The sequence below is a fragment of the Schistocerca gregaria genome, chromosome 5 (assembly GCF_023897955.1).
Source record: "Schistocerca gregaria isolate iqSchGreg1 chromosome 5, iqSchGreg1.2, whole genome shotgun sequence".
Classification (NCBI taxonomy): domain Eukaryota; kingdom Metazoa; phylum Arthropoda; class Insecta; order Orthoptera; family Acrididae; genus Schistocerca; species Schistocerca gregaria.
This window is the reverse complement of record NC_064924.1, coordinates 49,417,985-49,430,855: the sequence shown is the minus strand read 5'-3', so window position 1 is coordinate 49,430,855 and position 12,871 is coordinate 49,417,985. Positions and strand designations below refer to the sequence as shown.

Below are 12,871 nucleotides of genomic sequence, written 5' to 3'. Positions count from 1 at the left end.
CATCCAAGAATGACATCATGTTTACACTCTTGTAAGATGATGAAGTCTAATTGCTGTGTATGGCCAGTTATACCCACACAAATGACACATCTTCCTGTAGGTTTTACATATTTCCCATTAGCCACCATCAGCAGAGATGTTTTGTTGTCAACAAATACGGTTTTCAGCAACTGGCGACGGTACTTCTCCGAGATGAATGAATATGATGCTCCAGAGTCCATCAGAGCTTGGGCTGGTCAGCCATCCATGAGGATATTGATGTAGTTTCCTATCATTTTTGTAGTGATCAATGGTGGAGGATTTTTCTCTTCAGTGGCCTCACCTCCAAGGAAGGTCGCACCCTTTAGTTTTCCAGGTTGTGGCAGCTAGGTGATCAGCTGGAGCTTCTAAACGGCGATGGAGACCTTGATCGGGATGTTGGGGAGTGACCTCTCCAGTGGCTAGCTTGAGGTGATGGTGACCTATGTCATCCTGAACTCACATCTTCTTGTTCATCTTTGTCATCCCAGAGTTGGCGTCAACTATAATCAGTCTGCTGTCTTCTGGCACAGGCATCATCAAATATCTGCCACCTTTCTCGACAGTAGCACACCACATGTCTGGTTGCCCACAGTGGAAAGGTACTGGTTGGTTATCCTGTGTCCTCCAGACACCAGTCTTCCTTGGTGCTCAAACTGGTTCCTCATGCAGCATTGTAGGAATGAAACTTCACCTGTATCTCGACTTTTTTAGTGTTTTAAAGGGAAATGAAGGATGAGAGATTGGGTTCAATGTTTGTTCCACTTTCTCCCTTATGACCTCTTGAAGAGTCTCAGTTTTTTGCTCGCTGTACAATCCAAGTGCCTTCTGGACTTACTCACTCACTATCTGACAAATAACACTTGTGAAATCAATTTCTTTCTCCATCACAGACATCGATACGATGTTTGGAAGCCATTCAAACTTCTTGCTTGTAATTCTTTTTTGATGCATTGTCTCGATATACTGGCACCATTTTATGAAGCTGTCTGCTGTTGAAACTTCCTTCAAAAGTAGGGCTTGATACATGTCCTCAGCAACACCCTTCATGAGATGTGCAACCTTATCTTCCTCCTTCATTCAAGGATCCACTATTTTACACAGCTCCAAGAGGTCTTGAATGTAGGATGCTGTTGTTTCTCCTGGACGCTGTGCCCTGCACTTTAATTTATCTTCAGCCTTGCACTTCTGTCATTGTGTGTCGCTGAAATACTTGCGCAATTCCACCTGGAATATTTCCCAGCTGGTGAACTTCTACTCATTGTTCTCATACCATTGCTTGGCAGTGCCCTCCAAGTAGAAGAGTACATTCGACAAACACACTGTGTCATCCCATTTGTTAAATTTGGCTATACGCTCATATATCTTCAGCCACTTGTTTGGATCTTGGCCATCATCACCAGAGAACCAAGAAGAATGTCTCGTGTGGCGGCACACGGTAGCTGTCATCATGATGTCCTCTTCTTCTTCTGTCTCCCATAGATTGCGATATGTTGAATATGGCTCCAACTTGGGTTTCTTGCCACATAAACGGTGGCTCTGTCATGGCCTGATGAGAGCCACTGTGTTGTCAATAATGTGCGGTATCACAAGTTCCAATATCCAGTACCTCCACCAGAATAATGTCACATAGAGGAAGGTGTAAGCAGATGAATGACAAACACTACTTCACTTAACAGAGGTTTATTAAGCACTTGCACCTACAAGAACGTGGAGCAAACTGCCTCCAGCCAGAACACATACAGTATATATACAGCTACAGAACATTCCAGTACAACGATTCTTGCCATTTGGGGATATTTCTAGAATGTACTCAGACTGAATATAGAAATTAAAATGTTTCAGTTCAAGTGAGTTTTGAACTTGGGACCCTCCACCCAACACTCCAGTATCAAGACCACTAAACTACGGCCACTACACTACTTGGCTTTTTGTACAAAAATATCGAAGTTTTTTTTTCCATTTTACTGACAACATAAAATATGTATCAGGTGGCAAATAAGTTTTCAGTCCAACCTAAAATATTTTCTTTTTGACAACTCATATCTCATAAACAAATTTTTCTTTAAAAACTAGTAGTTTTAAGTGTAGTTGCATGATTAGAACTGCAAAATAATTTGTTTATGTTGTATATTAATAACCTGTCAGTCAATATTAACAGTTACCTTAGACTTGTTTGAGAAGATATAGTTATTTAGAATAATATTGATAAGGTGTCAAATGGCGCAAATGATGATAACTCATCTTAAATGTTCAGAAATATAAAACGGCATGCTTACAAAATGCAGAAACATAAACCCAGTGCTCCAATATCAATGTATCACAGTTGGAATCAATCAACTTCATTTAAACCTGGATGTAACTGTCAATGAGGATATGGAATGATCACATTTGCTCAGCCATAGGTAAAATTGGTGGCAGAGGTCAGTTCAAGGGTTGGATACAGGGAAATTCCAATCAGTCTACAAAGAAGATTGGTTACAAAACTGTTGTGGAACCCATCCTAGAACACTTTGCACTTCTGTAAACCATATTAAATGGGACTAACAGGACATGTGCCACATATACAAAGAAGGGCAGCATAAATGTTTCAAGGTTTGTTTTAACCATGTGAGACTGTCACAGAAATTATGAAAAACTTGAACTGGTATACACTTATAGATAGACATCAATAATCCCTGGAAAGTCTACATCTACAAAGTTTCTTGAGACATTATTAACTGAAAAATCTAGAAATATACAGGGTATCCAGATAAAATGTGTAATAACATAAAATGTAATAATGTGAGAAATAACTGAGATATTTCTTAATGGTAAGCTTTAAATTCTCTCCAAGTGTTTTGCAGCATTGCAGGTGAATCATTTGCAATAGTTGTATGAATGCAATGATGCAGATCTTGTAGATCACAAATTGGTATCTGGTACACTATGTTCTTGATAAATCCCCACAGAAAAATATCAAGGTGTCTAATGTCTGTGCTTCTAGGGAGCCAAGCAGTTGATGGATACCTTTCCCAACCTGGGAACTCTTCACCCAAGAAATCCATCACAGTGTTTGTATGACATGATGTGCAATCTTGTTGAAAGATCATTTCACAAGGAAGCTGTGTCACAGCATACAGATCCAACATGTCTGCATCACAGTGTTTGTATGACATGATGTGCAGTCTTGTTGAAAGATCATTTCACAAGGAAGCTGTGTCATAGCATACAGATCCAACATGTCTGCATATGTTGTTGCATTCATTTCTTTTATATATATATTTATTTATTTATTTCATTCGTCTTCTGTAGACCCATTAACGATAAATTGCTTGGGTGTAGAACGTGTCATTTACGTAGATTTGAGACTTTTTTTTATAATAATATGTTGTACAATGAATAATATATTACATAGAAAAAATGTTTACAAGAATTGTTTTTGTAAAAAGTTTCAAATTACATTGAACAGACTTACAATAGATCAAAATCAATTCACATATTCTCACACATTAATTCGTCCAGTGAGAAAGATACTGTTTAAGTTGATCTTTAAAAGTAGGTGGATCAGTAACTGACATTTTTATTGCTTGAGGGAGAGCATTAAATATTTTTATGCAAGAGTAATGTACTCCTTTTTGCACCATACTTAGATTCTTTTGCCCAAGATGTAGATCATTCTTTACCATAGTGTCATAGTTATGATACATGCTGTTCATTTCAAAAAGGAAATGGATTTTACACAAGAATCACATGAGAGAAAAAATGTACTGAGATACTGTTGTGAGTATTCTCAGTTCTTGGAAGAGTTCCCTGCAGGAATGTCTGTAACTGACACCACACAGAATCCTAATGACTCTTTTCTGGGCTATGAGGATTTTGTTTGCCTTTGGCTGGTTTTCCCAGAATATAATTCCATAGGCCATCAAGGCATGAAAATAACCAAAATAGGCAGCTTTCAATGTATTTAAGTCACTGAAGGAAGCAATCACATGAATAGTGTAAATTGCTGAGCTTAGTTTTTTATACAGCTGAGGAATGTGTAAGGGCCAGTTTAGATTGCTATTAACAAGTAGACCCAGGAACTTTGTTGACTCCACTCTTGCTAAATTCCCATCATTGTATTTAAAATTAATCTCACCTTTGATATTTTGGCTTTTATGGAATTGAATCAAATTAGTTTTTTTCAAAATTTAGTGATAACCCATTAGAGGTAAACCAAAAGGTCTCCTGAAAAATTGCATTTACAGTGATTTGAAGATTAGTATTTGTTGAATTATCTGCCAGAATTGTCGTGTCATCAGCAAACAAAGTAAATTTTATCTTAGCCCTTGTACACATTGGAAGGAAAAGCAGAGGACCCAGAATAGAGATCTGTGGGACCCCACAGTTTATTGTGCCCCAAGAAGAGGACACTGGTTCCCCATTAGTGCCATTTACCATGACTTTCTGTTTCCGGTCCTTTGGAGAAGCAGGGATGTGGCTTTCCTGCTATTTAGTTAACCCATAAAATTCTGCCTCTCTCAGAAAAATCTCGTGGTTCATGCAATCGAAAGCCTTAGAAAGGTAAAAAACAATTCCAGTTGGAGACATTTTATTTTGATTGATTCAAGGATTGCATTGGTGAAAGAATATATTGCATATTCTGTTGAGATGTTTTTCTGGAAACTGAACTGACTTTCAGTGAGAATGTTGTATTTACTAAGATGTTCAAGAATCCTTCTGTGTACAAGTTTCTCAAGAATCTTAGAGAAACAAGTTAAGAGTGAAATAGGATGATAATTGGTTACTTTGTTTCTGTCACTCTTCTTGTACAATGATTTCACCACTGCATATTTAAGTCTATCAGGGACAATTCCTAGTCTCAGTGATTCATTAAAGATGTGACACAGGACTTCACAAATGAAAATGTGTGTGTGTTTCAACACTTTGATGGAAATACCATCAATTCCAGTTGAGTTTTTGTTTTTCATGGTCCTTATTATCTTCTTAATTTCCTTAACAGTGACAGGAGGCATGCTAATCTGGGGTGTTGCACTAGGTCCACTTCTTTGTAAAAGATTCAGAGCCCTATTTATAGAACCATTGCACCCTATTTTATCCACTGCATGCAAAAAATGCTTGTTGAAAATTTTTGCAACATTTTCGCTTTTATCAATGATATTCCCATTATGTCTAACTTCAATATTTTCTGCATCGTTTGAGTAACTACCTGTTTCTCTTTTAATAATACACAGCTGGTTTTTATTTTGTTCCCAGAATTATATATTTCTGATTTGATGAACATACTTTTTGCCCTTATCAGAACTTCATTTATGATCTTGTAGTACCTTTTATAATGAGCTCTTATTTCAGGATCATTTCTATTTCTGAGAGAAACATAAAGCAATCTTTTAGTCCTACATGATGTTTTTATTCCTTTTGTGAGCTGCTGTTTGTGGTATGGCTCTGGCACTTGTTCTTTGCAGTTCTTAGAGGGAAGACAGCTTCAAAGTGGCACATAAATTCATTTATAAATATGTTAAATGTGTCATTCACTTTCAGTGCTCTATAAATTGAACTCCAGTCAATGTTCTTTGCAGTTCTTAGAGGGAAGTCAGCTTCAAAGTGGCACATAAATTCATTTATAAATATGTTAAATGTGTCATTCACTTTCAGTGCTCTATAAATTGGACTCCAGTCAATGAATTGAAGATCATGAGATTTTCATTATTAACTACCCTAAATGACCTTTTACAGACTTTGACCTTCTTGTGTGGGCATATATCATTGACAGTCAGCAATTGGCCATCATGGTCTGAAAGACCATTTAGGACTTGTTTTACTGTTGCATTAGTGTTTCTATTCTCATCAATGAAAATATTATCTATAAGACTTGAACAGTAGTTCATAACCCTTTTGGGGAAGTCTAGCATTTTTTTTTTTTTTTAAATCTCATTTTGTTTGCTTTTGTTCGTTGCATCTGGTCGGGGCGGACGTCGTAAGACATCCACTTATGTTCGTTTTTGATCGATTGACTCAGTTTTTTTTATTACAGAGGGCGTGTAACCCTCTGACCGAACACGCTGAGCTACCGTGCCGGCTGTATGGGTGTGAGGTTGTATGTGTTCATTATATGTAGCAGGTCAGCTCTACTACTATCATAATCTAGAAAGTTAATGTTAAAGTCTCCTAAGACTACAGTATTTTTATTTTTTGAATATATATGGGATAGGATAGATTAAAGTTGCTTAAACAACATACATTGCTTCTCTGATGGGGCCCTATACACTGTTACTACAATGAGTGACAGGGTCTTGGTGCTAATTTCTATACCACAAGCTTCAAAATGCTGATCAAAACAGTATTTTGTGAGCTCTAGAGATCTATACGTAGTATTCTTTTTTACATATATAATAACACTACCCTTCTGCACACTGTTTCTACAAAAGTGAGAGGCAATATGATAGCCATCTAGATTCAGCATATTGATACCCTTCTTTACATGGTGTTTGGTTAAGCAAAGGATATCAGCATTATCAATAGTATTACTGTCACTAATATTCATTGTCAACAGTTCTAGTTTACTTCTTAGCCCCCTTATATTTTGATGGAAAATACACAGTTTGTCACATTTAGTTTTGACTTTTTGAGGAAGTGAGTTGCTAGGTTTCAAGATGGGTGAGTTTTTGCACATGCTCGTTAGATAATTGATCTTTTGTTGAGTGTCATTTCTGACTGACTTATCTAAGTCATGGTTTTCCCCTTTCTTTTGAGAAACCATAAAAAATCTTGATTTAGTAGAGCACGTTTTCTAGGCCTCAAGCTCCTCTTTTGATAGTTTTGATTTGATATGGCAGCTGTGCATGTTTATCATGCCAGAAGAGTGCAATGTATGCACTGTTTCTGCAAACACTGTCTGTTGCAGCCGGTCTTCAGGCTTGATTTTGTGACAAAGCTGTGGTTTATACACACACAGGCACGACCTTGTATCAGTGACATCATGTACTGTTGAACAAGATAAATTAACGGCCTACTTGCTTTTTGTATTGACCTACGAGGCCTCCACTGGAAGGACATACTAATTTAACAGTAGTCTCTGGAACTGTGTGCTTCCCGTGGTGGCACAACACCAAAAGCAAACTCCCAGTTTCATGAAGCACCTTGTCCCATTTCTTTATTGTTGCATAAGTGCAAACATCGTCACTTGATCGCAGTCCATACTCATGCTGAAAATGACATTCAACAAGAGTAACAGTATTTAGCTCTGTAAAAGAAAGCAAACAAAATACCTTCTACTGTGGAGTCTACATGGCTACCAACTGCTGTAAGCAAACACAGAAAATATCTACTTGTAGAAGGAAACCACAAATAAATTTCTCAGTTATATTTATAACATTTTATATTACTAAGCTATATATTTAACCCAGACACCCTGTCCTACATCAATGTAAACATCACAACCACAAAGGCTGCAAAGACAAGATTAGACTCATTATAGAATGCACCAAGGGATCACAAATGTAGCCTTGGAGGGCAGTGTGGAAGGTAAAAATCATAAGGGAAATCAAGAGATGAATACACTAAGCAGATTCAAAAGGATGTAGGTTGCAGTAAGTACTGGGAGATGAAGCAGCATGCACAGGATATAGTACCATGGAGAGGTGCATTAAACCAGTCTCAGGACTGTAGACCACAACAACAACATAGCATTCACAGTGGCATTGAAGCCTTCTGTTGCTCCATATGTGATTGGAATGGTAAAGGGTATGCATCCTCTGACATTCTATTCAATAGTTTCAGAGTATTGAGTAGGTGTGACTTTATGCTGGGTGGTACAGAGCTGGTGAAGTTGTGCTTCTGACAACTGCTGTGTAGATTGTCTTGCCACAGTTGCCACACATAGCATGTCTCGTACATGCAAATCTCACATGTCCATACTTTAACAAATTTCAAATCCAAGATGAAATAATGACAGTAATGTGAAAAGGATGGATTTTTACTCACCATATAATGGAATGTTAAGTCACAGAGAGGCATAACAAAAAGACTTCTACAGAAGTAATCTTTTGGCCAAGAGGCCTTTTACTGAATTAGACCACATACACATGCACATTTATGCAGACCCAACTCATACACTCATGACCACTGTCACTGGCTCCTGAGCCCAGACTTTACTTTAAGAACTTAGAATATACAATGTGTTTTGGCAGTCAAGTGAAAATGAGGCAGACTATATAATGAGCAAGGTGGAGATACTAATAATACAGGTATGTGTGTTTATAGAAATGTTTTCTATTGGAATCAGGAAGGAACGGTATGAACATTCACTGCTTTACCATTTGCCTGTTAGACATGGTCCATGTGAGGTCAGTGAGTTGTGAATGTCCAATTTCAGCATGGAGGCCAAGAAAGAGGTCAGTTTTATAGTGCAGAAGGAATGTCAGGAAGGGAAATCCATACCCATGGAATAGAATATGAGTGGTTTAAGTCATACCTACAGAACAGGAAGAAAAAAGTTTCCTTATATGGGTCAAATAATTTAAATAAGTTTACCACTTCATCTAACTGAGGTGAAATTACATTAGGTGTTGCACAGGGTTCAATCATGGGTTCCCTTCTGTTCTTAATATATGTGAACGACCTCGCTTCCTATCTGAAACTGGAAGCTGAATTGACACTGTTTGCTAATGATATAAGCATCATTATTAATCCAGTAAAAGAAAGTCAAATTGAAAATGATACAAACAAGGTGTTTGCAAAAGTCATTAATTAGTTTTCTTCAAATGAGCTTGCTCTAGACTTTGAAAAAACACAGTACATCCAATCTTCTGCTACAAAAAGTACAATTCCTTCAATAAATATAACACATCAACAGAAGTCAGTAGACAGGGTAGAGCATACTAAAATTTTGGGTGTACATATAGATGAGAATCTTAATTGGAAAATTCATACTTTGGATCTCCTAAAGTGACTAGCTTCATCAACTTTTGCGATCAGAATAATTGCCAATTTCAAGGATATAGAAATTAGTAAGCTAACTGTGCTGGCCGTGCACCAAGGCATGTTTAGCCGTAGGGTGATCCTCATTACCAACAAACACTGTCTGCCTGTGTCCATTCATACGAATGGACAGTTTGTTGCTGGTCATTCCCACATAGAAAGCGTCACAGTGTAGGCAGGTCAGTTGGTAAATCACGTGAGTGCTTTCACACGTGGCTCTGCCTTTGATCGTGTACACCTTCCAGGTTACAGGACTGGAGTAGGTGGTGGTGGGAGGGTGCATAAGACAGGTTTTACACCGGGGGCGGTTGCAAGGGTAGGAGACAGAGGGTAGGGAAGGTGGTTTGGGGATTTCATAGGGATGGATCAGGAGGTTACGCAGGTTAGGTGGATGGCGGAAAGACACTCTTGGTGGAGTGGGGAGGATTTCATGAAGGATGGATCTCATTTCGGGGCAGGATTTTAGGAAGTCGTATCCCTGCTGTAGAGCCACATTCAGAATCTGATACAGTCCCGGGAAGTATCCTGTCACAAGTGGGGCACTTTTGGGGTTCTTCTGTGAGAGGTTCTGGGTTTGAGGGGATGAGGAAGTGGCTTTGGTTATCTGCTTCTGTACCAGGTCGGGAGGGTAGTTGCGGGATGCAAAAGCTGTTTTCAGGTTGTAGGAGCCAGAGGGTAGGGAAGGTGCCCTTACTCTTTGCCTTTAAATATGTATGCTTGTGTCTGTATGTATGGATGGATATGTGTATGTGTGTGTGTGTGTGTGTGTGTGCGCGCGAGTATATACCTATCCTTTTCTCCCCCTAAGGTTAGTCTTTCCGCTCCCGGGATTGGAATGACTCCTTACCCTCTCCCTTAAAACCCACATCCTTTCATCTTTCCTTTTCCTTCCCTCTTTCCTGACGAAGCAGCAGCCGGTTGCGAAAGCTCGAAATTCTGTGTGTGTGTTTGTGTGTTTTATTCATTGTGCCTATCTACCGGCGCTTTCCCGCTTGGTAAGTCTTGGAATCTTTGTTTTTAATATATTGTTTCATATGTGCATTTCTTGTGCACTTCACACATTCCACATCATAACGGCTACTGTACTGTGCGATTGATCAGTGGAACATGCAACTAACTAATTAACCCAAAGGTCTGCTGTGTATGGCAAACAAAGTATGTGATATGTTTGTGTCTGCATGGACTAAACAATTTCAAGTAGGTCAGACATCATTGAAAGACAGCAGTCTACCAGTACACACCCTCATGGTATTACCCCTGAAAGCAGATGGTGGAAGATATTCAGCTCATGTTGGTTGTCAGTCACAGTACTGCTCGCACTATCGTGATACAGTGCTTGAATTTTCAGAAATTCTGTGCACAGTAGGTTCCCCACAGCCTGACAGAGGAGCAGAAGTTGAACAGAATGTCAACATCTGTGAAACATCTGAAACAGTGCCATAGTGATGTATATCTTTTCCTGTATTGTTGTGGAAGATGAAACATACTGTCATCATTTTAAACCAGAAAAAAGCTTCAGAGTGAACAATGGAAGTACTCCAAGCTGTGCCTGTCAGCTCTGGGAAAGTCATGATAACCTGTTTCTTTGAATGCAAGGACCTGCTGCTCACTGAATTTCTGGAACACAGTGTCACAATTGGTGCATAGTGGTTTGTGGTTACTGTGCAATAATGGAAGCATGCCATCAGGTTGAGATGCCTGGGAATGTTGATGGCCGGCATCATTTTGTTGCAGGACAATGCCCACCCACATGTTGCCAAGGTTGTTTGTACTACAAAGAAAATTTTTGTTGTGAAGCCCCCACACATCCTCCATACAGGCCCAATATTTCCAAATGCAGTTTCCATATTTTTGGGGTTCTGAAGAGAGATATTTGTGGCTGCTGACTTGCTTTGAATCAAGAAGTGTATGCCTGGCTACAATCATGGTTCCGTAGACAACTGCAGACATTTTTTGATGAAGGCATTGGCCAGCTTGTCTCACAGTGGGATAAATGTTAATGGAAATCACTTTTGAAATAATAAACAGTTTAATTACAGTTCCATCTGTCTCATTTACATTTGACTGCTCCTTGCAAATGTTGCTTTACTTTTGAAAGGGAGAAGCCTGCCTTAATGTGTTCCAGCAACTTAGGTGATTCACATGTTGTTACAAAGATGGCAGTTTTATTGTGCTTCTCATTTTGTTTCATAATGCTTTCCATGGCTTTAACATATTCCTCCATAACAAAACAAATAGAAGATGAATGCTATGGAGACATACATGAAAATGGGAACTAGGAAACTAATCTTTGGCTGCTACAATTTTGTAGTGCTTGTGTTCTCAAGAAGTAATATGCAAGTTCCTTTGGACATGCAAACATGTCCAACACAACAGGTACTGTGGTAACTACAGACATCATGAAATACATGAAATGTATTCAAGGGTTGCAAATACAGGCAACCACCAGCTGTATAATGGAATGACGACAATGAAAATTTGTGCAAGGCTGGAACTCAAATGTGGAATTCCCACTTTAACAAGCAGTTATCTTAACCACTTTGTCTATCTGTTCGTCACTTTGTCTATCTGTTTGTGACCCACAGCCAGGTGCAAACTTCTGTATTTCACCATTCCTGCATCACAACCTGTATTTGTACACATTATGTAATTGCCATATTGGGGGGTTGGGAGGGGGGGGGGGGGGGTGTCATTTTAATTGAAACTTGCTGTGTGGTATTGGTGGATAAATATGGTATCGGAGTGCCTGTGTTGTTAAGATGTACTATGCAATGTTCCTTTGGACACGTATGCATGCACATTCTTCAGAATCAACACAAATTTCTATAATAAAATTATTTTTGTTGCAGATGGTCTCATTTCAAATATCCATACCAGAATACTGGCAATGTAATATATGGCCTTAACACAGTTGGTGAGTTTTTATGATTTTTCTTGTGCTATTGCTAAAATAAAACATTAATGTTATGCACTTAACTTTTTATCTTTCATCAATCAGATTATTGCCAGATAGCAAATGTAACAGTATATTTATAAACACACTGAACAACCATATGTATGGTTGTACCATACATACCAACTATGTATATGTACCATATGTATCAAGCAGATTTCTACAGATACCAGTATTTGAATGCTGTCCCCTATTTTGACTGCAAGCTAGGTTGGAATCTTCCTACATGTCATTCGAGTGGGGGGGGTGGGGGGTGGGGGGTGGGGGGGGGGGGCTGAAGATAGTGTAGTAAATTGTCAAAACTGCTATCCAAATAAAATAAGTTTGGAAATTAGATGACTGAAAGCTGTTTGATTTGACATCCTATATGTATGGTACTCTTAATTTTGTTTCAAATGGTTCAGTAAATTTTACAATTGTTTACTACATGTAGAGTTTGATATTGAGATTACTGATGACATATACTTATCTTGTGTGTGATTTTAGTCCAAATAGTCAGAAATAAAACAACACTTAAAACATTTGAAAGTTGCAAATTTCTACACTAAACAAAGCAAAACCAATGTTTTAAAAAGCTGTAGATGTGAGGCACATGAGCAGAGATACACGTTAATTTGCTCAACTATTATTTTTAGTATGTGTGTACAAAAGATTCAAGCCTTAGGAGAACCATAAGCTTTCAAGTTGAATACATAACAACCTCTAATCATGTATAATTTTGAACAGTGGAAAGTCCTGGATGGAATAGCAACAATATGGGAAAGGATAAATTGCTACTCGCCATGTAGAGGAGGCATTGAGTGCCAGACAGGCACAAAGAAAAAGAGTGGTAGAAATTTTCAGCTTTCAGACTATCTTCTGATGTTAAACATCAGTGTTGTTAAACATCATTCAGTACCCACAAATAACAGAAAGAGAACATTACTTGTAACTATCTCA

At 38.4% G+C, this 12,871-nt stretch overlaps 1 protein-coding gene across 1 annotated transcript in view; it reads left to right on the top strand.

Annotated features, from left to right (window-relative positions):
* The window catches only part of LOC126272391 (uncharacterized), a 288,157-nt gene that overhangs the window by 219,961 nt on the left and 55,325 nt on the right, over positions 1 to 12,871 (top strand). Inside the window, exon 12 of the mRNA XM_049975214.1 lies at positions 11,829 to 11,893. Coding sequence (XP_049831171.1) covers positions 11,829 to 11,893 — 65 coding nt within the window. The remainder of the gene's footprint in view (positions 1 to 11,828; positions 11,894 to 12,871) is intronic.